This window comes from Schistocerca nitens, chromosome 6 (genome assembly GCF_023898315.1).
Source record: "Schistocerca nitens isolate TAMUIC-IGC-003100 chromosome 6, iqSchNite1.1, whole genome shotgun sequence".
NCBI lineage: Eukaryota > Metazoa > Arthropoda > Insecta > Orthoptera > Acrididae > Schistocerca > Schistocerca nitens.
In genome coordinates this window covers 105794303-105818581 of record NC_064619.1, presented here as the reverse complement: position 1 = coordinate 105818581, position 24279 = coordinate 105794303, and the positions used below count along the sequence as shown (strand labels likewise).

At 45.2% G+C, this 24279-nt stretch overlaps 1 protein-coding gene across 1 annotated transcript in view; it reads left to right on the top strand.

Annotated features, from left to right (window-relative positions):
* Window positions 1–242: 242 nt before the first annotated feature.
* The window catches only part of LOC126263245 (skin secretory protein xP2-like), an 88831-nt gene continuing 64794 nt past the window's right edge, over window positions 243–24279 (top strand). The window contains exon 1 of the mRNA XM_049960330.1: window positions 243–340. Within this exon, the coding sequence (XP_049816287.1) occupies window positions 243–340 (98 nt within the window). The remainder of the gene's footprint in view (window positions 341–24279) is intronic.

The following is a 24279-nucleotide window of genomic DNA, read 5'->3' as shown; positions in this document are numbered from 1 at the left end:
TGCCGAATCTGAAGACGTCTGAGGGTCATTTCATTCCGTGTGAGCAACCGGCATGAGGAACGCCGCGGCCAGATAGTTGAATTCACCAGCCACAGCTTATCTTCCATTACCGCCAGCCATTCCTCGTCCCACAACTGCATTGACTTCCTACGTAGTGCATAGGAGGCTCATGACAAATGTGAACAAATTCATCCACAGACAGAGGGGTTGCTTCTAGCCAATAGCTGATTGCTAATATTACGATGGAGGCCCGCCCCATCTCAAAGACGCAGCGGCCAGTGACAGTCACGTCACTCGTGACCTTCCTGCTGTCGCCGCAGGTGCGGAGGCTTCTGGTCGGGTTTGGCCGCCGGCGCACGTGTGAGCACTAAGGGTCTGGCTGCCGAGGCTGCTACTTCTGGTACTGGTTCTGCAGATGTGGTGACAGGGACGGAAGTTTTAATTCATTTAGCAATTTCAAACACTCACCCCACAATATTATAAGAGTACCAGAAAAAAAGAAATTCCGCGTATACGTAGTGAGGCAACTCTGAAGTCTATAAATAGACAAAAATTTATGCACACACGGAGGTAATTGCTTAGGAATTCTACCCATATCGACTGGCTGATGGCTGCATGTTGTGCATCACGCTTTTGCTACAATTCCCTTAAGAGCACATTATTATGCTGCAGTGGAGGTTGCCTCATTGGGGCGAAGTCAGTGGGTCTGTAACACACACGCACGCACACACACATACACAGACACACACACACACCGCATCAATAAAAGAGATACTTATGTAAAACCTTGGCTTCATCACCATTTTCTTCAGATCATGGATACTTGGCTTCAATGGAGACAGTGCTCTGTGACAAAACGTGGAGGTTGCCTCATCATTGGGGCGAAGTCAGTGGGTCTGTAACACACACACACACACCAATAAAAGAGATACTTATGTAAAATCTTGGCTTCATGACCATTTTCTTCAGATCATGGATACTTGGCTTAAAGAGAGACACTGCTCTGTGACAAAACCTATCCCTCGCTGAATCTGGCTCATAGAACAATGATTTTATTTTAAGTATAAATAAAAGAAATGGCACTCAACATGTGTGTGCGACCACACATATGTGGAGAAAGCGGCAACAATGATACACTGGTTATGTAAAACCAAGAGTAAGAGATACTTACGTGGAGGACTGTTACTATCATATTTAACTGGAGTCGCTGTATCGCACTAGCTTTAGGTAGTCTTGGAGGAACTCAATAGAGGCCTGGGATGGCATGGCTAAGATCTAATAACATAGGCTGATGTTCACCTGCCAGAAGCTGACAATGCGAAAATCAGGGTAGGAATGTTAATCGCTCATGATACAGCAAGGAAGGCACTGACTGGGTAAAATAATGTAGATACTAACAAACATCAAATGAAAGAGATATGTAAACGTTCTAAATCATTATCACTATTATCAATCCCCCGTAATGGGGCAGCCAGCATCCGAGTGCATGGAGGAGATTTTACCTGTCATCCTTCATAAGCATATAATGCCAAAAAGGGGTGACAGCCGGCACAGTAAGCCGATCTGAAACAGCAAGAACGTTACTGGTTAAGTAAAATGCTCGAAAACATTCACACACACACACACACACACACACAGCAGCAGCAGCAGCAGCAGCAGCACTAAAACAACAAGATAAGTTGTAAGCATCGAAAATGTGGACACACGCACTCTCAGCTATACGTAAATGGTACTTACGCTCACGAGTTCGTGCTCCCCAACACAGCGCATTAAAGCTGCAAACATCTCATCATCGAAGACGTTCGGTGGTCACTGCTCTCATCAACAGACTCCATAAAAAAGGATGCCCGGTGCTGCTGTCACTTGACCGTTTCATGATGGCGAGTTCTAAGAGAGAGGCGCACACATGCCATTCACAGACGCTAGAATCAGCATAATAAAGTACACCTATTGAGCTGTCTTATACACTCTAGATCTTTGGGTATGTGTTGGGAGTGTTGAAGTGGTGGAGGTAAAATCACACCAGTATGACTGTAGCTTTCATTAGGAGTCGATGCAAGCCACCACTACTCAATAGTGGAAGGTGTTTGTGGAATAAGAAGACACAAGTAACAATTCTAATATAAATTATTGCATTATCCATTTCACGTATACACAATTTCTCTTTTTTCAACCTAAGTTGATGCAGCGGGAGACATCAATATCTTTGTAGATTTCTAACACAGGCTTTCTTGACAAACTGCCTGATGGCTTCCGTCTCGGGTGTTTCGGCCGACGTTCATCTAATGATTTTACTGACGTTTCGCCAGCACGAATAGCTGGCAATGTCAAAGTTTCATCCTCCATTGCCGGTGGTGAAGTGGAGCCGAGCTCGCGGCCGCAGACTATATGTACCTGGCACGCCAACGCCCTAGGGCTTCTCCGCGGTCATTTCCGGTGCAGTTCTCCTATTGCTACCTGCGACCGGCGTTCGCTGCAGTACGGGAAGCCAGGATCCGTTTATCTTAAGGCTCTTCTCTTTCTTGTTGAAACTATTGGCGTGTTTTTGTATTTCTACAACTGCTCTGAACAAGCGCGTGTGATAGTGCTTCTCTACAGCCAGATCAGGCTTTCTTGTATGTATCTTGTAATCATAGAGATTTCCCTTATCTTGCACATAAACAATCGACTGGGAAGGGGGCCGGGTGTATGTTTGAAATAATGTGACTACATCTTTACAAATCAGCCCGTCTTTTCTCCAGGTGATGTCATGATAATATCATTCGAACCATGATACACTTTAAGTGTGTTTAGGCGGTTGATGTCTTTGGAAGGTTTACTCTTAGCCACAATTACTGAAAATGTTGTGATAACGCACCCCTCATTCGTAAAGGCGAAAATGCGACGCCTTTGAATACGAAGTGCTCATATTATTCAATAAAACATTGCACATCGATTACACTATTAGCTTTTTGAGGTCTCATGATCAAATGGTTTAATTGGTAGGCCACAACGATTAATTTATACAAGTCTCAGTGTAATTCTGGTAACAAGGCTATAACTGATGATATGATCATATTGTATTAATGTGAATGCTGCAGTGTTTTCTGGGAGGTCTTTAGAAGCTTCACGTTCAATCCCAACCACAATAGGACCATTCTTCACTGATTCATTCAGTTTGGAGCAGTCTACAACGACAAATGGAGTTACTCCTTAAATTCCTTTGGACTGAACATGCATCGCTAATTCTGTTCGCTTTCATAGTATGCAGGACGAAATCCAGTGTACATAAAAAAAAGTAGGATATTCGAACGGTGTGGTGTCACCGCTAGACACCACACTTGCTAGGTGGTAACTTAAATCGGCCGCGGTCCTGTAGTACATGTCGGACCCGCGTGTCGCCACTGTGGGATCGCAAACCTAGCGCCACCACAAGGCAGGTCTCGAGAGACTGAGGAGACCTCGTCCCCAGTTGTACGGACAACATAGCTAGCGATTGGACGTGCTAAGCCTTACTCTCATTTGCCGAGAGATAGACAGTAGAATAGCCCTCTGCTAAGTTAAATGGCGACCACCTAGCAAGGCGCCATTTGTATCAGTGCCTATAGCTTACTAATATTCAAGAGATGTATTCCAAGGACTAATTAAAAGTTAAGTAACAAGCATCTTCGTACTTTTCTTCTTATTCATTTATAAGTCTCATGTTCCAGACTTCACGCCCGTCTGCGTTAGCATTGCGTGCCCTATCGGCTACAGCATTGTGTCTAGGCTGTATGGTCTAGACACAACATTATTGGCGACGAGAAAAAGAGTTTGTATTAATTCGTTTGTGTCATGGCTTCGCCACAATCTCCGGATGTACTGTCCGAATTTTTTCGCTTGCAGAATCAGCAGACGCAGGCGTTATTGGAAGCCCTTGGACAGCTCGTCCAGGGTCAACGTGCGCTGCAAACCGATGCGGCAGCCGCCGCTTCTTCGCTACCGCTGCCACACAACGCTGTTGCACCTCCGTTTCGTAGCTTTGACGCAGCTCAAGAGTCGTGGACGGAGTGGTCCCGACAATTTGCCTTCCATCTAGCAGCCTACATAATTCAAGGTAATGAGCGGCAGCCGTTTTTGCTTTCTTGTGTCGGTGTGTGCACCTACCGTGTGATAGTGAAGTTGTTTCCCCGGCGCGACGTAGCAACTCTGTCCTACGAAGAAATTTTGTCGGCGTTAGATGCCTATTTCAAGGAAACAGTAAATGTTGTTGCAAAACGGTATACGTTCTTTCGTACAAAACGTACGGCCGGTCAGACTAATAGGGAGTGGGTTGCGACATTGCAAGGACTTACTAGGGAGTGTGCCTTTGAATGTGACTGTGGCCTTCCTTATTCAGACACTATGGTGCGTGATGCAATAGCACAGAACGTTTCTGATGTTCGCATAAGGGAACAGATTTTGAAACTCGTAAATCCCTCCCTTCAACAAGTGATAGACATATTGGATAGGCAAGACACACTTGACTTTGCTCAGGAATCATTTGAAACTTCGCCAGCAGTGTGTCACATTAACCGGCCCGCCGGGCCCGCTGCACGGGACGCTAAGCGGCCCTCGCGCCCGTCCCAGCAGCGGCAGCCTACCTTGCAAACACGTGCGCCGCGTAAGCAAGCAACTGTAGTGAAATCATGCCCGCAGTGTGCCACTAGACATTCGCGTGAAAATTGCCCGTCACGCCAAGCTATTTGCTTTTACTGTCAAAAGAAAGGACATGTTCAAAGTGTTTGCCAGAAAAAGCTTAGATCACACATTAACAATAATTCCAGGCCTTTTGCTTCGCGCCGGAATCGAACCCAGGACAATCAGGCTCGTGGACCTTCGCCCATGGACATTCATGTAGTTCATTCCCACCTGTCCAGTGACACTTTAGCTAACAGTGACTGTGTTAGTCCCAAAAAACAGAGTGCGTCGACATCGCCGAAAATCCCGTAAAGTCGCAAGTGCTTCTGTACCTGTATCAGTTCAAATTGCACGTGACAGTCGCTCTTGTCGTCAGCAGGACAACAAACTTTTTGTGGACTTAGACTTTGACGGCACAGTGATACCATTCCAGCTCGATACCGGAGCTGCAGTTTCATTGCTCAATCACGACACGTACAAACAACTGGGCAAACCGCCATTGCGTGCCGCAAATGTTAAGTTACATAGTTACTCTGGACAGCATATACCTGTGTTAGGACAGTGCAGCCTTCTTGCCACATACATGGGACAGACAAAACTTGTTTCATTTTACGTTCTTCGTTCTTCTACTGCAGTGAACTTGTTTGGGTTAGATTTATTTCAATTGTTTAATATGTCTATAGTAAATCAGGTCCTATCAGTGAATCAGACTGTGCCTTCCGTCAGTGTTTCTAGTCTTTGTGAAGAATTTGCAGACATTTTTGCACCGGGCCTTGGTTGCGCTAAGAACTATGAAGCGCATTTGGAACTGCAAGAAAACGCGCAACCGAAATTTTTCCGAGCGCGCAATGTTCCCCACGCATTGCGTGATGAGTTCGCAAGAACATTACACGATTTAGAATCTCAAGGTGTAATTGAACGTGTGCAGGTTTCTCTCTGGGCCTCACCCTTAGTAATTTTGCCAAAACCTTCCGGTAAACTGAAACTTTGTGTGGACTTCAAGGCAACAGTGAATCCACAACTTGTGACTGCCACTTTTCCTTTGCCCCGCCCGGAAGATCTTTTTGACAAACTGTGCCCGGGAAAATATTTTTCAAAATTGGACCTAGCAGATGCGTACTTGCAAATACCTGTGGACGACGAATCCCAGCGCGTCTTAGTGGTTAACACGCATCTTGGCTTGTATCGCTTCAAAAGACTACCGTTCGGGTGTGCATCCGCCCCTGCTTTGTTTCAGCAATTTTTACAAACTGTTTGTGCGTCGGTCCCTACTGCTGCGAACTATCTGGACGATATTGTGATCTCAGGACAGACAGAAGCCGAACATTTGCAAAATCTCTGAACATTATTTCAGGTCTTGCGTCAGAATGGTCTTCGCTTGAGGATGGACAAATGTGTGTTTTTTGCTCGTGACTTACCCTACCTGGGGCATGTCATAAATGCCCAAGGTATACATCCGAGTCCAGAGCACCTCCGTGCCATACAGGATTTACCTGCACCGCGGAACTTGAAACAGCTACAGAGTGTGTTGGGTAAAATTAATTATTATGCAAAGTTTGTGCCGCGCGCTTCTTCCATTTCAGCTCCGCTTCATCGCTTACGCCGTAAAGGTGTTCCGTTCGTCTGGACGACGGAATGCGACCGCGCCTTTCGCCAGTTGAAATCGGCGTTACTTTCAAATACGTGCCTTACGCCATTCGATCCCCGAAAACCTCTTTTGTTGATGGTAGATGCCTCGGATTTCGGGATCGGTGCTGTGCTTGCGCACAAAGATGGTTCGCATGATCGCCCTATTGCCTTTGCGTCCAAATTGCTCTCAACTGCGCAAAGAAATTATTCCCAGATAGAGAAAGAAGCTTTAGCTCTCGTGTTTGGTGTTACAAAGTTTCACGATTTCTTGTATGGTCGTCACTTTACCATCATCACGGACCACAAACCTTTGACATCGCTTTTTCATCCGACCAAGCCTGTACCTCCACGTACAGCGCAGAAATTCATTCGCTGGTCACTTTTTCTCTCGCAGTACCGCTACGATTTCTTGTATCGGTCCACTGCTAAGCACGGAAACGCTGATGCGTTGTCCCGTTTGCCTGTTGCTGAGGATAAAGCATTCGATTCTTCCGAACTTGCTTGCATGTTCATTGATTCGAAAACCGATGACGTGGTCGAATCGTTTCCGATTGATTTTCGTCGTGTAGCTGCAGCCACAGCTGCTGACCCTGTCCTTGCTACTGTTTTGCGTTTTGTTGCTACGCAATGGCCCTTGTCAAAGTCACGGATCGAGGATCCTTTGGTTCGCCGTTTTTTTGCTCACAAGGAGACACTTTTTGTACGACGTGGTGTTTTGTTGTTGCGTTCCGATAATGATCAGTCCAGAGTCGTGGTCCCACGTTCGTTACAGTCCTCTGTCTTAAAGCTTCTTCACCAAGGACATTGGGGTATAGTGCGTACGAAACAACTTGCTCGTCAGCACTGTACTTGGTTCGGAATCGATGCTGCGATTACGAATATGTGCTCCTCTTGCGTGGCGTGTGCCGAACAGCAATCCGCACCGCCGCGGCAATTCTTTGCATGGCCGAAAGCCACTTCCCCTTGGCAACGCTTGCACATCGATTTTGCTGGTCCATTCTGGAATGCTCGATGGTTGGTTGTGGTCGATGCTTTCAGTAATTTTCCTTTTGTTGTCCGGATGTCTTCCACGACGTCTACTGCCACAATCCAAGCCTTGTCTGCTATCTTTTGCATTGAAGGTCTTCCGCAGACTATTGTTTCCGACAATGGCCCACAATTCATGTCCGCAGAATTTCAGTCCTTCTGCGAGGCCAATGGTATTCAACATCTGACATCCGCGCCGTTTTCGCCTCAGTCAAACGGTGCCGCTGAACGATTGGTCCGGACTTTCAAGGCACAGATGTTGAAATTGAAAGAGTCGCATTCTCGGGAGGACGCTTTGTTGCTCTTTTTGTCTTCGTATCGCTCTCAGCCCCGCGATGGTCGCTCGCCGGCTGAATTGCTCCATGGTCGTTCTCATCGCACCTTGATGTCTTTGCTGCATCCGCCACATCAGGTTCCTGTGCAGCGGCAGACTCCTGCTTTTGCTCCTGGCGACGTTGTCTATTATCGCACCTATCGCGGTTCACGGCGTTGGCTCGCAGGGCGCATTCTTCGCTGCCTCGGCCGCGCGATGTATTTGGTTTTGGGGGCCTCTGGTGAGGTGCGTCGGCATCTCAATCAGCTGCGCCTCTGTCGTCGCCTGGGTTCTGCCGCTCCCCGTCTGCTTTCAGCGACGGAGCCGTCCGGTCAGCGCCTTGGGGACCCATCTACTGGCTCGTCTCATCCCCAGGTGTTACCGACGCTGCCTTCCCTTTTGCCTCATGGCGTCGCGCCGCCGCCGCAGCCGCCGCCGGCGCCGCACGCAGTGGACGCTTCGCTGCAACCGCCCGGCGCCTCCCAGGGTCACGCGCCGCCGCTCGCTTCCCGTGACCAGCCGTCCTCCGCCATGGACCTCTTGCCCGCTCCGGCCCAGATGTCGTCATCGCGCGTCGGATTCCCCGACGCAATGGAGGTCGACCCTTCGGCCCCTCCTGTCTCATTATGTGCGCATACACCGCATGTTGACGTGCACCCTGGACTAGGTTTTCAGGCGTTTCCTAGCTCCCCTCGGACCGAATGGCCGGGTGCGGGTGGCACAGCCTCGCCTGTTGTTAGGCTCCCCACCTCATCGCATACGTCAACATGCGGTCCTCCCCACGGCGGGCGGAAGCCTTATCTCACGACCGTTCGCCGATTTGCGGGGGAGGAATGTGGTGTCACCGCTAGACACCACACTTGCTAGGTGGTAACTTAAATCGGCCGCGGTCCTGTAGTACATGTCGGACCCGCGTGTCGCCACTGTGGGATCGCAAACCTAGCGCCACCACAAGGCAGGTCTCGAGAGACTGAGGAGACCTCGTCCCCAGTTGTACGGACAACATAGCTAGCGATTGGACGTGCTAAGCCTTACTCTCATTTGCCGAGAGATAGACAGTAGAATAGCCCTCTGCTAAGTTAAATGGCGACCACCTAGCAAGGCGCCATTTGTATCAGTGCCTATAGCTTACTAATATTCAAAAAAATGGCTCTGAGCACTATGGGACTCAACTGCTGAGGTCATTAGTCCCCTAGAACTTAGAACTAGTTAAACCTAACTAACCTAAGGACATCACAAACATCCATGCCCGAGGCAGGATTCGAACCTGCGACCGTAGCGGTCTTGCGGTTCCAGACTGCAGCGCCTTTAACCGCACGGCCACTTCGGCCGGCTACTAATATTCAAGAGATGTATTCCAAGGACTAATTAAAAGTTAAGTAACAAGCATCTTCGTACTTTTCTTCTTATTCATTTATAAGTCTCATGTTCCAGACTTCACGCCCGTCTGCGTTAGCATTGCGTGCCCTATCGGCTACAGCATTGTGTCTAGGCTGTATGGTCTAGACACAACAAACGGACTTCCTATTAAGTTATCATATGGATCAAATTCGGCATTTAGCCTGCGCGGTGGCCGTGCGGTTCTGGCGCTGCAGTCCGGAACCGCGGGACTGGTACGGTCACAGGTTCGAATCCTACCTCGGGCATGGGTGTGTGTGATGTCCTTAGGTTTAAGTAGTTCTAAGTTCTAGGGGACTTATGACCTTAGCTGTTGAGTCCCACAGTGCTCAGAGCCATTTGAACCATTTGAACCAAATTCGGCATTTAAATATACTTGGGCATTTTTTAAACTACAATTCTCAAATTCACTCGATTCACATTTGAGATTTGCTTTCCTATCAGCCTGAAATATTCGGATGGTAAATCGAGGTGATTCTAACGGTCCATGATTGACGAAATGAACTGGAAAGATATTCAAGGAACTCCCATGATTTGAAATTTAAGGGTATTTGAGTTCGAGATCCAAGTACTTTCAGAAGTTTCAAGCTTCCTTCATCGGCTGCAGAGATGTGCGTCACCTTCCAAATTAATTTCTCGAATGCAACACTTTATTCTTTTCTACTGGCACCTTGGATATATGCTTGACAGTATGTTCCTGCTTCACGTTGTCTAGAAACCTCCTCATACCCTCAAAGTATCTCTTAATGATTTTGGAGGTATGCTTGCACTATATCGGTTGTACTAGTTTGCAGATGGTTACTACTCTATACAACATCCTACATTTTCTAAACTGTTCAAATGTGATTTTTGACGTTGCAATGCATCTTTTTAAGATAGGTGTGACGCCTACATTCCTCCTGTGGTCAATTTATACAGCATTCAATTCACGTCTTATTTCCTGGAACAGGAATGCTAATGTGACACACTTAAGATGAAATGATGCTCTGGGAGTCTCATCTTCTTTCGTGACAGTATGGGAAACTCCTACTAAGAATGGTCAAAGCATTCTGATGTTGGATCACTATATTGGTCTCACCAGAAGCATCGAATGTTGCTGATGCAAAATTTTTGTGTGAGAAGTATTGCCGGCCGGTGTGGCCGTGCGGTTCTAGGCGCGTCAGTCTGGAACCGCGTGACCGCTACGGTCGCAGGTTCGAATCCTGCCTCGGGCATGGATGTGTGTGATGTCCTTAGGTTAGTTAGGTTTAAGTAGTTGTAAGTTCTAGGGGACTGATGACCACAGATGTTGAGTCCCATAGTGCTCAGAGCCATTTGAACCATTTTTGAGAAGTATTCTTTATGCATTATTCGTTCATCATACTCAACTGGAGCGATAATGTTGAGTAATGGCAATGTTCTTGAAAGTTTCAGGTCTAGTGACTTAAGGAATTGGCGGTCTTTCTGGTTAACACATTGCATTTCGGTTGTAAAGTGAATTTCTGCTGGCTGCGTGTGCTGGTTTTACATTATACGCCTGTCCTGCCTCGAGTACAGGTATGTCACTATATCTTTGCCCCTAAGAACAAGGAGATTGTATTCCTGGTCTACATACCTCATCTAAAGGTGGTGTAATGTCTGAACAGTCATTGGGAGGTGTTCCCACATCTTTATATCCTGGACCTATTGAGGGAAAGATGCTATGAATTAGTTTGTCTTAGAGAAATGAATTCGTTGCGATAATGCACTCTACTCATATTGTGCTATGTGATAGTTTATCCATTGAATGAGCTGAATTGTACATTTATTTCGGATTGTTTCGCAGAATCTGATCGCTTTAGAAATCCAGTACCGAGTTTTCCTTTTTAAGTCTGGTGTGTCCTGAGTTGCTGTTCTTTCAGTTTTAAGTTTGTTGACATTCGCACATAAGGCAAAACCTGATACTGCCTATTTTAAATATTTATTTAAAACATCAATGTTGTATGCACCATAATACAGTTCCCAAACTTTACCGCTTCTTATGTGCACATTGCAGTTTATTGTCGTGATATCTGAGATAGAGTTGTGCTTTTCTAACCATATCAGCACAATGCTCTAGCACACCTTCGCCTTGTTCGATTCGTGGAAAGTAATTCACAGTTGGTACTGACGATTGAGTATTCAATGTTAATGTGTACGAAGGCACTTGTCAAGTTCAACTGACAAGTAGCTATGCATGATTATCACTTTCATATCTTCCTTGTAGCTGTCAGGATGCTGTTGAGACATATCCGGCTGCAGAGGTAAGTATTGCATTTTTGGTAGTGTTGAGAGTTGTAAAATACAGGTTTACAACCAAAGTAACGGCATAATTATTCTAGAGGCTTCAAATCACCAAATTATTCGAAGTAATAAACACTAGTGTGATACTTTTAGGTCATCCTCTAAAGTCTACATTCTAAATTCTGTACTCTTCAGATTTGCACACATTTCCTGGTAGTGCTTTTAAGCAGGTCAATATTTGCATGTGGTTTTTTTATGCAGAACAACTAATAATTCATTTTCTTATTTTTTACAAAATGATGAGTGATTTGCCCAATTTGTTTATTTGCTTACTCATGTTCTTTAGTGGGCAACGAACAGACTTCGTAACTTGACTGAAATTGAAACTCATACCTATAGCTGGCAGTCGACGTCTGCCAGCGCACTATCAGCTGGGGCCCAACGTACATGTCCGGCAGCGTGGTAGGGGGAAGTGGCCATTAGTGTAATGTCGCATACCGCATCAGTAGCGGACTCTGAGGTGTACCGGCAAGCCGGCTGTGACTGCAGATGGTGGCATCAGGTGTGTGACGGTAATGCGACAGGCGGGAGCGTTGATGACTGACGACTGCTGCCTGACCCACGGCAGCTGTGGTTGTAGACCTACCAGTCCTGGAGACACGTGGAATGGTGTCCTTCAGCATACACTACGGTGTGAAGCCATTAGTTACTGCAGGGCAGCAGAGGCGGCAGCAGTGTGGAATGAATGCGCAGTGGCCTCTGGTGGGGGCGGAAAGGGGGGGGGGGGTGGCAGCACACAGGGACTGAGGAAGCATTTCCTCCTGCCAGCGTTTCTTTCCATTCTGACACTTAGAGCTAGGAGGAGCAGTATGCAGAGACATACACCTCTGGGTAAACAGTATCTCGGGGAGGAGGAGTGTATTAAATGAGCGAGTTGACCTTTCTCTAATAGGCAGATCTCGACCTCTCTTTGTCTCAGGAAATTTGACATCACAGATAAGGTCTCAGTAGTCCAAGTCTCTGATTCTGACGTCATAGAGGCTGTCGCAACAATCCAAGTCTTGGAATCTGCCGTCATAGAGCCAGTATCCCCTGGTCGCCGTGTTCGATTGCCATCTAAGATTTCCTGTCGGTTTATACCTAGAACAACAGCCTGACTTACACAGGAAAAATATTGCTAAAATTTGAGTTATCTTTAAAAATTTGAAATTTCTGCCGTTTTATACATGTGATAGTTGGCCTTTGTGAGATGGGTGGGGGAGGAATCCTATTACTCATCTATGACGTCATCAATGACGTCATTGATGGCATACACTGCGCAGAAACGGCCCAGAAAAATTATTACCGAAAATCCTACGAATACAGTACAGTAATGATGAATTCCATCTACCAGCACAAGCTGCTACATTTACAATAGCTGTTAAAAATGGCGTCCCCCAGCGTCAATGAGGCACACAGAAAGATTCAAAGATCCCATGAGAAGGTAATAACTGAAAAGAGATCAGATGAACGTGTTGGACACGAAACGGGATCTCCTATGCTTATACATTTTGCAGGCAAAGCCTTCATGTGGGTGTTCATGAACCGTCAGTCCGAAGTGAGGTGGGACTATTATGTTGGAACGGCATCTGTTGAAGAATAACAAGCGGGATATGTTCCAGGAATGCCTAACGTCCAATTTTAGAAACGGAAGCACCGGTATTGGCACATGTGATCCACTGTGAACGGTATCAGAACGATTTTCGCCTTACCTTTCTAATCAGTGGTTGTTGGATCTGGGTCCCTTACCTCAAGTTGACACATTTGGTCTAATCCATCGTCCTTAAAAGTTTCTAACATCATCACGAAATCACCCCGTATAGCTTGAGTCTGGGGAAACTCAAAGTGCACTAATTACCCAGACTATATTTACCCAGTATTTGAGAAGAAGAACATTTAATGAACTTCAACAGATTTTACACAAAATTTCAAATCTTTTTGAGATGTTTTCTCGCTAACACTCCGCAAAAATGAGTGAAACATAAAAAGTTTTATTACTTACTACATTTTCACCGTAGTAAATCTTCAGCGATTTCTGCTTTACTAATACTGTGTTCTCAATGTTTCTTGCAGATCTTACCTACGTATATAACTGAATTTACTTACAAAACTGTACTGTTACATGACACATAGTTCCTGATATATGACGACTGCATCTTTTATGCGTAGGATATCTGTTCCTCAAGGAAATGTGGTTGGGGCAGCGGAAGATGGGGAGAGAAGGGGGTGCAGGTTACAGGGAATTTAAAATAGTCGTCCTCTGTCGTTCGGCGTTCGAAACTGCGACGTTATCGCAGCAGGTAGTATCTCCTGATTGTTGTCTCGGTGCTACAAAATCCATGAACTTTAAAGTCTGAATTATCTACAAATATCACGAGAAAATAGGCAGTCCGCGAGTGACATTGACCTCTCTAGTATCTCTAAACACAACAAAAATATGTTTTTAATTTTAGTTATAGCTTCAGGTACGACAATTTATTTTTCTACCGGGTGAAGGTTTCCAGTCCGAGAAACATATTTCAGAACTAGTCAGATCACATATTTATTCCCTTATTTTGTTTGTTTACGACAATACTTCCCTCGACAACGCATCTTACCAAAGTTGGTATTGCACTGCGTTCGCTATTTGTAATTTTTTTCAGATAACTTTCCTTTCACCTTTGTCATTACGTAAGTAGTATTATGTATGATGTTTAAAGTTTGTATCTTCTATAAATATAAAGCAAAGATTCGGAAAATCATTCGTGGTATGGATCTCTATTTTGTCAGCTCAAAAATCTGCTGTCCTCAATTCTAATAGACGGAAGTGGCAACACAGTTAGACTTAACAAACCTGTGCTCCCATTCGCGTGTTACAGGTGACAGTATACCTGACGAATGACACCTACTATAAAGCGACCTGTAACATTCCGGCTAGCAAACCAAAAGCTTCAACGCTAAGGCTGTGACATCCGCTTCCTAGGAAACGCAGACAGTTACGAACGCCAGTATTCACCCTCAGGATCACGCAGATCCGTGCTCTGCGCTGCTGGTTACTGCGGTAATTACAGCAGCGCCGAGCCCGCGGCGTCTGCTGCTTGTACGCTAATGTCTCGGAGTACGGTGGGCCCTTTGTTGCGGCCATTTCTTATGGCCGTGGCCGGAGGTTCAATTCACTTCTGCGAGAACAATGGCCACCCCGGACCGGCAGTTCCTTTGTGAGGGCCGCCGGAGCTCCCGGAACAAAGAAGCCGCGATCCGGCGTCGCGTGGCAGGCGTCCCGCCGCGTCCCACCTCGTGGCTGCGCCGGGGCCTCCGGCAGACACCCCGGACCTCGTCGTGTAACCCTGGGGGCAAACCTCTTAATTAGTAAACTCCCCTAACTACGTCGCACTTCCCAATAATTTGGGTGGCTTCTCTGGGGGCCATCACAACGCTAACAAGCTACTGCCGCCCTCTAGGAACGTTGTTCACTTGGTGCTGATCCATCGTTCCAAAATATATGGTACCTTTTGGTGAAACACGCAGTAGTATCTTATCCAAGCGTCATATGGAGACCGGTGTATTAGTCTATCCTGAAAATTTTTGGAAACTATCATAGTATTTCATGTATTGTATGTTAACTGGGGACCTAGAAACGACGGAGAGGCAGCGTCCCCGCCGCAGCCACAGTGGTCCACAACTCCACGACGACTACCGCAGGCCACTTCACCCCTCCGCCCCCCCAACCGAGCCCAGAGTTATAGTGGGGTTCGGCCCCCGGTGGTCCACCCAGGGAACGTCTCACACTACGCGAGTGTAACTCCTATGTTTGCATGGTAGAGTAATGGTGGTGTACGCGTACGCGGAGAAATTGTTTGCGCAGCAATCGCCGACGTAGTGTAACTGAGGCGGAATAAGGGGAACCAGCTGCATTCGCCGAGGCAGATGGAAAACCGCCTAAAAACCATCCACAGACTGGCCGGTTCACCGGACCTCTACACAAATCCTCCGGGTGGATTCGTGCCGGGGACCAGGCGCTCCTTCCCGCCCAGAAAGCCGTGCGTTAGACCACACGGCCAACCGGGTGGGCGAAACTATCGTAAAGAGTCATAATAACTGAACTTACTTGCACTGCAAATACAAAAAAAAATGTACATCAGTTACGTCAGTCTTATCATTGGTTATTTAATTTTATTTTATTTTATGAGAGCCTTCCCCTATAAACTTTATCAATGTGCAAACCCTCATTGCCTCAATGGCAGGGGAGAGTGTTGACCCTTAGTATAGTTTTCAAAATTTCTCACTAGCCGGTCGTATCATAGAAGGTTAACATATTCCGTTATTCCCTTTTTAAATGATGACACCCAACTTCTCATGTTCTCCAATCTTTTCGTGATATTACTCGAATTACTACTAGAACTTGTAACTGCTCCCTTTTAAAATGTATTGGAAATGTTCATTGATGAAATTCGTGTTCCGACCAACTAGCGGAAGAAGGTACATATACAGGGTGTTCCATTGATAGTGACTGGCCAAATATCTCACGAAATAAACATCAAACGAAAAAACTACAAAGAACGAAACTCGTTTAGCTTCAAGGGGGAAACCAGATGGCGCTATGGTGGGCCCGCTAGATGGCGCTGCCATCGGTCAAACGGATATCATCTGCGTTTATTTAAATAGGAACACCCATTTTTTATTACATATTTGTGTAGAAGAAATATGAATGTTTCAGTTGGATCACTTTTTTCGCTTTGTGACAGATAGCTCTGTAATAGTCACAAACGTATAAGTACGTATTATCACGTAACATACCGCCAGTGCGGACGGTATTTGCATCGTAATACATTAACCGTAATAAAATGGACCATTTACCAATTGCGGAAAAGGTAGATATCATGTTGATGTATGGCTATTGTAACCAAAATGCTCAACTCGCGTGTGCTATGTATGCTGATCCGTATCCTGGACGACATCATTCAAGTGTCCCGACCGTCCGTCGGACAGTTCAAAATGATTCAAATGGCTCTGAGCACTATGGGGTTTAACAGCTGTGGTCATCAGTCCCCTAGAACTTAGAACTGCTTAAACCTAACTAACCTAAGTACATCACACACATCCATGCCCGAGGCAGGATTCGAACCTGCGATCGTAGCGGCCACGCGGTTCCAGACTGAGGCGCTTGGAACCGAACGGCCACACCGGCCGGCTCGCCGAATAGTTACGTTGTTGAAGGAAACAGGAAGTGTTCAGCCACATGTGAAACGTTAACCACGACATGCAACAAATGATGCCCATGTACGTGTTTGAGCTGCTGTCGCGGCTAATCCGCACATCAGTAGCAGACAAATTGCGCGACAATCGGGAATCTCAAAAACGTCGGTGCTGAGAATGCTACATCAACATCGGTTGCACCTGTACCACATTTCCATGCACCAGGAATTGCATGGCGACGACTTTTAACGTCGTGTACAGTCCTGCCACTGGGCACAAGAGAAATTACGGGATGATGACAGTATTTTTGCACGCATTCTATTTAGCGACGAAGCGTCATTCACCAACAGCTGTAACGTTAACCGGCATAATATGCACTACTGGGTAACGGAAATTCCAAGATGGCTGCGAGAAGTGGAACATCAGCGACCTTGGCCGGTTAATGTATGGTGCTGCATAATGGGAGGAAGGAAGACAATCTAAATGGTGCCAAGTGTTCCGATTTCCTACGTAATGTTCTACCGATGTTACTACAAGACGTTTCACTGCATGACACAATGGCGATGTACTTCCAACATGATGGATGTCCGGCACATAGCTTGCTTGCGGTTGAAGCGGTATTGAATAGCATATTTCATGACAGATGGAGTGGTCGTCGAAGCACCGCACGTTCACGGGATCTGACGTCAAAAGTTTCAAATGGCTCTGAGCACTATGGGACTTAACATCTGAGGTCATCAGTCCCCTTGAACTTAGAACTACTTAAACCTAAGTAACCTAAGGACATCACACACATCCATGCCCCTGGCCGGATTCGAACCTGCGACCGTAGCTGTCGCGCGGTTCCAGAATGAAGCACCTAGGAACGCTCGGCCACACCGACCGGCGATCTGACGTCCCCGGATTTCTTTCTGTGCGGAAAGTTGAAGGATATTTGCTATCGTGATCCACGACATCGGCCGACAACATGCGTCAGCGTATTGTCAATGCATGTACGAACATTACGGAAGGCGAACTCTTCGCTGTTGAGAGGAATGTCGTTACACGTACTGCCAAATGCATTGAGGTTGACGTACATCATTTTCAGCATTTATTGCATTAATGTCGTATTTACAGGTAATCAAGCTGTGACAGCATGCGTTCTCAGAAATGATAAGTTCACAAAGGTACATGTATCACATTTGAACAACCGAAATAAAATGTTCAAACGTACCTAGGTTCTGTATTTTAATTTAAAAAACATACCTGTTACCAACTGTTCGTCTAAAATGGTGAGCCATATGTTTGTGACTATTACAGTGCCATCTATCACAAAGCGAAAAATGTGGTCCATATAAAACATTCATATTTCTTTACGAACTACACGAATATGTAATAAAAAAGGGGGTTCCTATATTAAAAAAAACGCAGTTGATATTTGTTTGACTTATGACAGCGCCATCTAGCGGGCCAACCATGGCGCCATCTGGTATCCCCCTTCAAGCTAGACAAGTTTCGTTCTTTGTAGTTATTTCGTTTGATGCTTATTTCGTGAGATATTTGGCCCGGTCACGATCAATGGACCACCCTGTATATATATACCGTAGTTGCACACCAATGGCTATCCTTGCACTAAATATGGGTGTAGTCAATGTACGGCAATAGCTTCTCCCCTAAAGTTTTCAGTTTACGCAAACTTAATAGTTCGAATCGGTGCAATAACTGTCTAACGCGGCATAGAATATTTATGCACGCTGCGCTCCGTTTTTAATGTGTGTCGTCGCACAAAAAAATACTTCATAAACACACAATCTGAAATGATTTTAAAGAAATGTCACACAGTAAATTAACTTTATGCTGGTTTATTCTATACTATTCACGTCCTATCATTGTATTAAGGAAGTAACTTTTCCCTAAGCTGGGGGGGGGGGGGGAGGGAATAGTTACGTAAGTTCCAGTCAAAGAGTTTGTGACAAGATCCAGATGTCATTTGCTACTTCAACGAAATGTCAGTACTTTCTAGCAGTTCAATACCAATGTTCACTTCCTATGTCGGTAAATTGCTAACAGTCAATTACTTTGGGGTAAAGTTAAGTCGTCCCTGTACGATAATCAAGACAAGTCTGGATCTTTTCCTCTCTTGGCTTTACCTAGTGATATACTCAATTTTACTGATCTACCTATTCCAAGCTTAATGATTCCTAGCAGATCGCAAGATTTCCAAAAATGCACAAAGAAAATCACGTCGCGCCTACGTAAAAGAGCATACGTTGACATGATCGTATACAGCAAGCGCTTAGCAGCACATTAACAGTGGATGATTTGATTTCTTCTGTATTACGCAGTGTCCTCAAAGAATACTCACAAAGAGTATTCTTTGAGTTCACTCGCTCTATTCCATTATCTATAAGTACACTACTTTGCGATCTACCATTATTTTAATTTGAAACTAATGGATTATACTTTTTTCCTTTCTCTTTTCAAAACATTAAGTCACATACTGATTTATTTTATACGTACTTGACACTATTCTAGTGATGCTATTCCAGTTGGACTTGAAATGTGGATCTTGGATTTTGCGGATTTTATTGGGTTTTGGGTACTATTTCATATTTTCAATTGTGCGTCAAAAGGAAGCGGCAATAGAAACTTAAGGTTTATACATGTGTCAAGAGATGTTCCAAGGTGTATGATCACGTACGAGGGGCGTTCAGTATGTAATTCAGCAACTTTTTTTTCTAAAAGCGGTTTGGTCTATTTCAGGAGTACGATACACCATATTATTCTGCACTATTTCGGCTCCAAAATCTTATATTTCAAGATAATCTTCGTTCAATCCAACGACGTTACACTACCTTACTTGGAAGATATGTTTATCCGCATGGTACTACTCTAATGTGCGGAGCCAACTTCTTGCTGCATTAGTAACTTCCCCATTATCCACATGTTGCTTCCCACGGAATGTGTCCTTCATTGGGACAAACAGGCAGAAGTCGGTAGGTGCGAGATCCGGGCTGTAGTATGGATGAGGAATAAGAAGAGTCCAATGAACCTCTGTGATCTTCCCCGAGTAGTCCTTCACTGCTCTTTATCGTCTTCTGTTAGGCTGCAGGGAACCCATGCATGTCCAAACGAACTGGCACTGCGGCTACTACAGCCATTATAATACACATTAAATAATCCGTAGTTGCGCATAAGGACAAACATCAGCTGTGGAATGGAATGACGACAATGAATATTTGTGGGGGACCGGGACTCGAACACGGATTTCCCGCTTATCACGAGCAGCAGATATTCATTCCATTCTACAGCTGATGTTTGTCCTTAGGCGCGACTGCGGATTCATTTAATCTGTTAATTGAGAGTGTCCACAAGCACCACCGCTGCAAGAATCACAGATGCGTGTGGTCGGAACGCACGCGGGAGATGGAACAGGTTTGCACGACCTTGTTTCGATGATGACAGATGGCTTGCCCAAAGAGTCACCGAGCTTTTGATAGCAGCCACATCTCCATAGACATTCTGCGAGTGCCTGTGAATATATGCGATGCTTTGGTATTCACCAAAAGAAACTCGATAACAGCTCTCTGCTTGGAACGCACCTCCGTTACAGAATGCATTTTGAAGGCTACGTACATCGCAGCGACCAATTGGAACTTTGTGAAACTATAGGAGCTGAAGCGGGGTTATTCATCGATGTCCAACAAAAAACTGCACTTTTTTTAACTGAAATGGCTGAGAAACAAATTTCTTCCATTACTTGTTGAACGTCCCTCGCAACTAGAAAAAAACTAAGCTTTGATATTTAAAAGCGTAACAACCGAAAGAAACCTTTCGGTATGTACGATAATAATCAATAGGTTAAAACAAATAAGGCAGAAGTATATCAAAAATCAGTTAAAAGTCGAATAAATGTTAAAATAGAAGGTGCACTACGTGATTAAAGGTATCCGGATACCCCCAAAAACTTACGTTTTTCATATTAGGTGCATTGTGCTGCTACCTATATCAGCGACCTCAGTAGTCATTAGACATCGTGAGAGAACAGAATGGGGCGCTCCATCGGGATTTCTGTAATCATTTTGGGAAGCGGCTACAAAACGACTATACACGTTGGTGTGCAGAATGTATCAGACTGTCCATTTACCGTCAGACTTTCAGAGAAATATCAGCCGCACTATTCGGGAGTTAGCGAGAACCGACGTGTGCGCGAAATGTCACAAAATTAGCTTAAAGGCTCATGGATCCAATATGTTGATAAGAATAATGTACGGAGGAATGCAAAAGAAAATTGGAGATCTGTTAAATGACGATTAACTCAGCTTTAGGGACGGTAAAGCCGCCAAGGAGGCACTTCTGACGTTGCTGTTTATAATGGAAGCAAGACTGAAGTAAATTAAAGATAAGTTCATTGGATTTGTCGACCTGCAAAAAGCGTTCGACGGTATCAATTGGTGCAAGAAGTTCGGAATTCTGGGAAAACAGGTGTCAGCTACAGGGAAAGACTAGTGGTATGCAATATGTACAAAATCCGAGAGGGAACAATAAGACTGGAATACCAAGAACGAAGTGCTCGGATTAAAACCCTTCTAAGACAAGGATGTAGTCTTCCGCCGCACTGGTCAATCCAGACATCGTTGAAACAATGGCTGAAACGACAGAAAATCTCGAGAGTTGGAGTTAAATCAAGTAGAGAGGATATGAATAATAAGACTCACTGACGACATTGCTATCGTCAGTGAAAGTAAAGGAGATTTAAAGGATCTGTTGACTGGAATCAACAGTCCAATGACCATCGAATATGGAACGAGAGTAGATCCAAGAAAGGAAAAGTAACATGAAGTAACAGGAATAAGAATAACAAGATAACATCAGAATTTAGGATCGCGATGTAGACTAAGTTCAAGAATCCTGCTCCAAAGGAAGCAAAATAACCTTTTCTGGACGGAGCAATGAGGACATAAATAGCATTCTAGTACTGGCAAAAAATTAAGCCCAGGACAAGAGATGTGTACTAACATGAAACATATGCCATAATGTGAGGACGAAATTGTTGGGCATGTACGTTTGGAGCAAAGCGTTGCGTGGCAGTGAAATATGGACTGTGGGAAAACCAGAACAGAGAGAAGCGATGGATTTGAGGAGTGGCGGTACAGACATATGTTCACAATTAGGTGGACTCATATGGCGGGAAATAAGAAGGTACTCCGCAGAATTGGTGAGGAAATAAATATATATAACATTAAGCAGATGGGAAAGGATGATAGGACATCTGTTAAGACGTAAGACAATATCTTGCGTCGTAATAGATGGCGCTGCAGGGGATAAAAGCAGTAGAGGTAGACAGAGGTTCGGATACTTCCAGTAAATAACTGCGGGCGTAGGTTGAAACTGCTACTCTGAGATGAAAAGTTTGGCACAGGAAAAGAATTCCTGTAGAGCCACATCAAATCAGTCAAACTGATGACTATAAAACAAGAACTGTACGAGGAACCAATGATTTTTTGTGCGCTTATCCAAGAGCAGAAACCCTCATATTTTTAACAGAAAACACCACCGTGTGGCAGAACGCGGCTCTAAGTATCTGCGGCCATTAGATCAGACTGAGCTTGTTCTTGATGCTTTTATGTTTACTGTATGAAATTTTACAAAGTGTGGTGTCCTTTTTGGAGATTTTTAATTTCCTATTTTCATTTGCACACCTAGAACGGATCCCAAACTGACGAGTGTTTTGAAGTACTGATCGAAAGAGGGCTCTATAAGTTATCTCCTTCCTTAGGATTCCTTCAACGGCTTTTAGTGTAGCGGATACTTTACCTGCGATTAAGTTTATGTGGCTGCTCCGTAAGCCTACTTATTAATATTTAATGGATGTAACGGTTTCTAGAAGTTGTACTGTAACCGTGTGATCATAGTGTAATGGTGTTTTCTATCATATCATCTGGGAAAAGATTAACATAATTTCTGTTACCCACGGACATTTATGTAGAGTGTGAAAAGTACGTTCCTACACAACTTTCCTGGTGGACGCATGCAGTTACCTTTCCATCTGAAGACATTTCTCATTTAAGAAAACGTGATTAGTTCTGTTAACTATAAATTTTTAGATCATGTCACACTGACTCATATTCTGTCCACTAGCCTTTTTTTCACTAAGCGTCACTGCGAAACTTTGTCGAATTTCTTCTAGAAGTCAAAGTACTTTGTATGAACCTGGGTGCCCGTATCAGTCGTTTTATCGGTCACTCGGACGAATAGAGGAAGCAGCTGCGTTTGGTACATTTGTTTTTGGTGGAATCGATTTTGATTTCTATTGATTTTCGGTTTCCATTAAAGTCATAAGTTCTACAACATACTAACGTCAGCGAGATACCCGAATAGTTTTGTGCCTGTGTTAGACGACCCTTATTGAAAGTGTCAATGACATTCACATTTTTCCGATCACTGGGAACGCTTCGCTTCCCCAGCGCCCTACGCCTCATTGTATTTTGAAGAGGAGCAATTTATTTTGCAGACACTACGTAGAATCCTGAAGTTATGCCAGTAGGTATAATTGCCCTCCCTCTGTTAAGCGACTTAAGTTGAATTTCTTTTTTTTTTTCACATACTTCGATATCTGTTACCCTGGAATAAAAGCCTGCAGTGAAAGACAAACAAATACTTCTCCTCAAGTGGGTGACAACTGAGGACATGCTATTGATTTTGTGATGTAATAATCTAAATAACTGTCAAGTTCAGGAGAGTGAAATACGAGGGGCGTTCAGAAAGTAAGCTCCGATCGGTCGCGAAATGGAAACGACTATGAAAATCCGATAAAGCTTTGCACAGATGTGTTGGGTAGTGTCTCTAGTATAACCCCAGTTAGCATCACGTCGCTCTTCTCATTTCTGAGCTCGCAGTGAGTGCGTAAAGATGTCTAGAAAATAGTGTCTGCCGCCAAGTACGAGGGCCTGGTGAGAAATTTCGCCTGAAGCTATGCAGCTAACATTACATAACTGTCGTGCTGTTTCTTCTTCAAGACAATTCTCAGCCGCATTCTGCAGGGGCAATGAAGATGCTCCTGCATCGTTTTCAAATGGAAATGTGAGATTACCCACAATACAGTCCGCAATTGTCTCCCCCTGAGTTTCATCTCTGGTCACATGAACCGCTGTCTTTGAAGACAACATTTTGACACAGACAACGAGGTGTAGGCCAGCGTGGAGAATTGGCGGAAAGCACTGGCGGCTGCCTTCCATGATGAGGCTATTGAAAAGTTGGTACAACGCTATGACAAAAGTCTAAGTCAGAACGGCGACTACGTAGAGAAGTAGCTGAAAGGTGTAGCTAATTGTTACAAGTAAAACATTTCTGATGTTCACTGTGGTTTCAATTTGGCAATCAATCGGAGCTTACTTTCTGAACAGGCCTCGTAATACAGCAGACATTCGATTTCGCTCGATGTAAGTAGGTAGTTGGAGACGAATTTTGGCACCTCTCCGGCGGTTAATCAGAGCTGCCCTTGCCGACAGGACAGGTCCCGTGTCCGCCTGGTAGATGGCTCACGCGAGTCCGCCGAGCGGCGATTCAATTAATTCGCTTCCGGCGGTGACGCTTTTCGATTTCCCAATGCCGTAATCAACTGCATCCGGCCGAGCAACTGCATCATCGGCGATGCAGGGTGGGGCGGACGAGTCGGTCGGCAGAAGCTGGCGCGGGAACAGCCCGACTGCCGCTGCAGTCGGATTGGTCGCTCGCCGGCGGCGAGCGACCGAGTTATTAATTCCGGCGTGGCGCGGCGTGGCGTGTAGCGCAGTGCAGCCGGCCCCGCAGGCGCGGCGCCGCTCGCAGCTGCGGTGGAC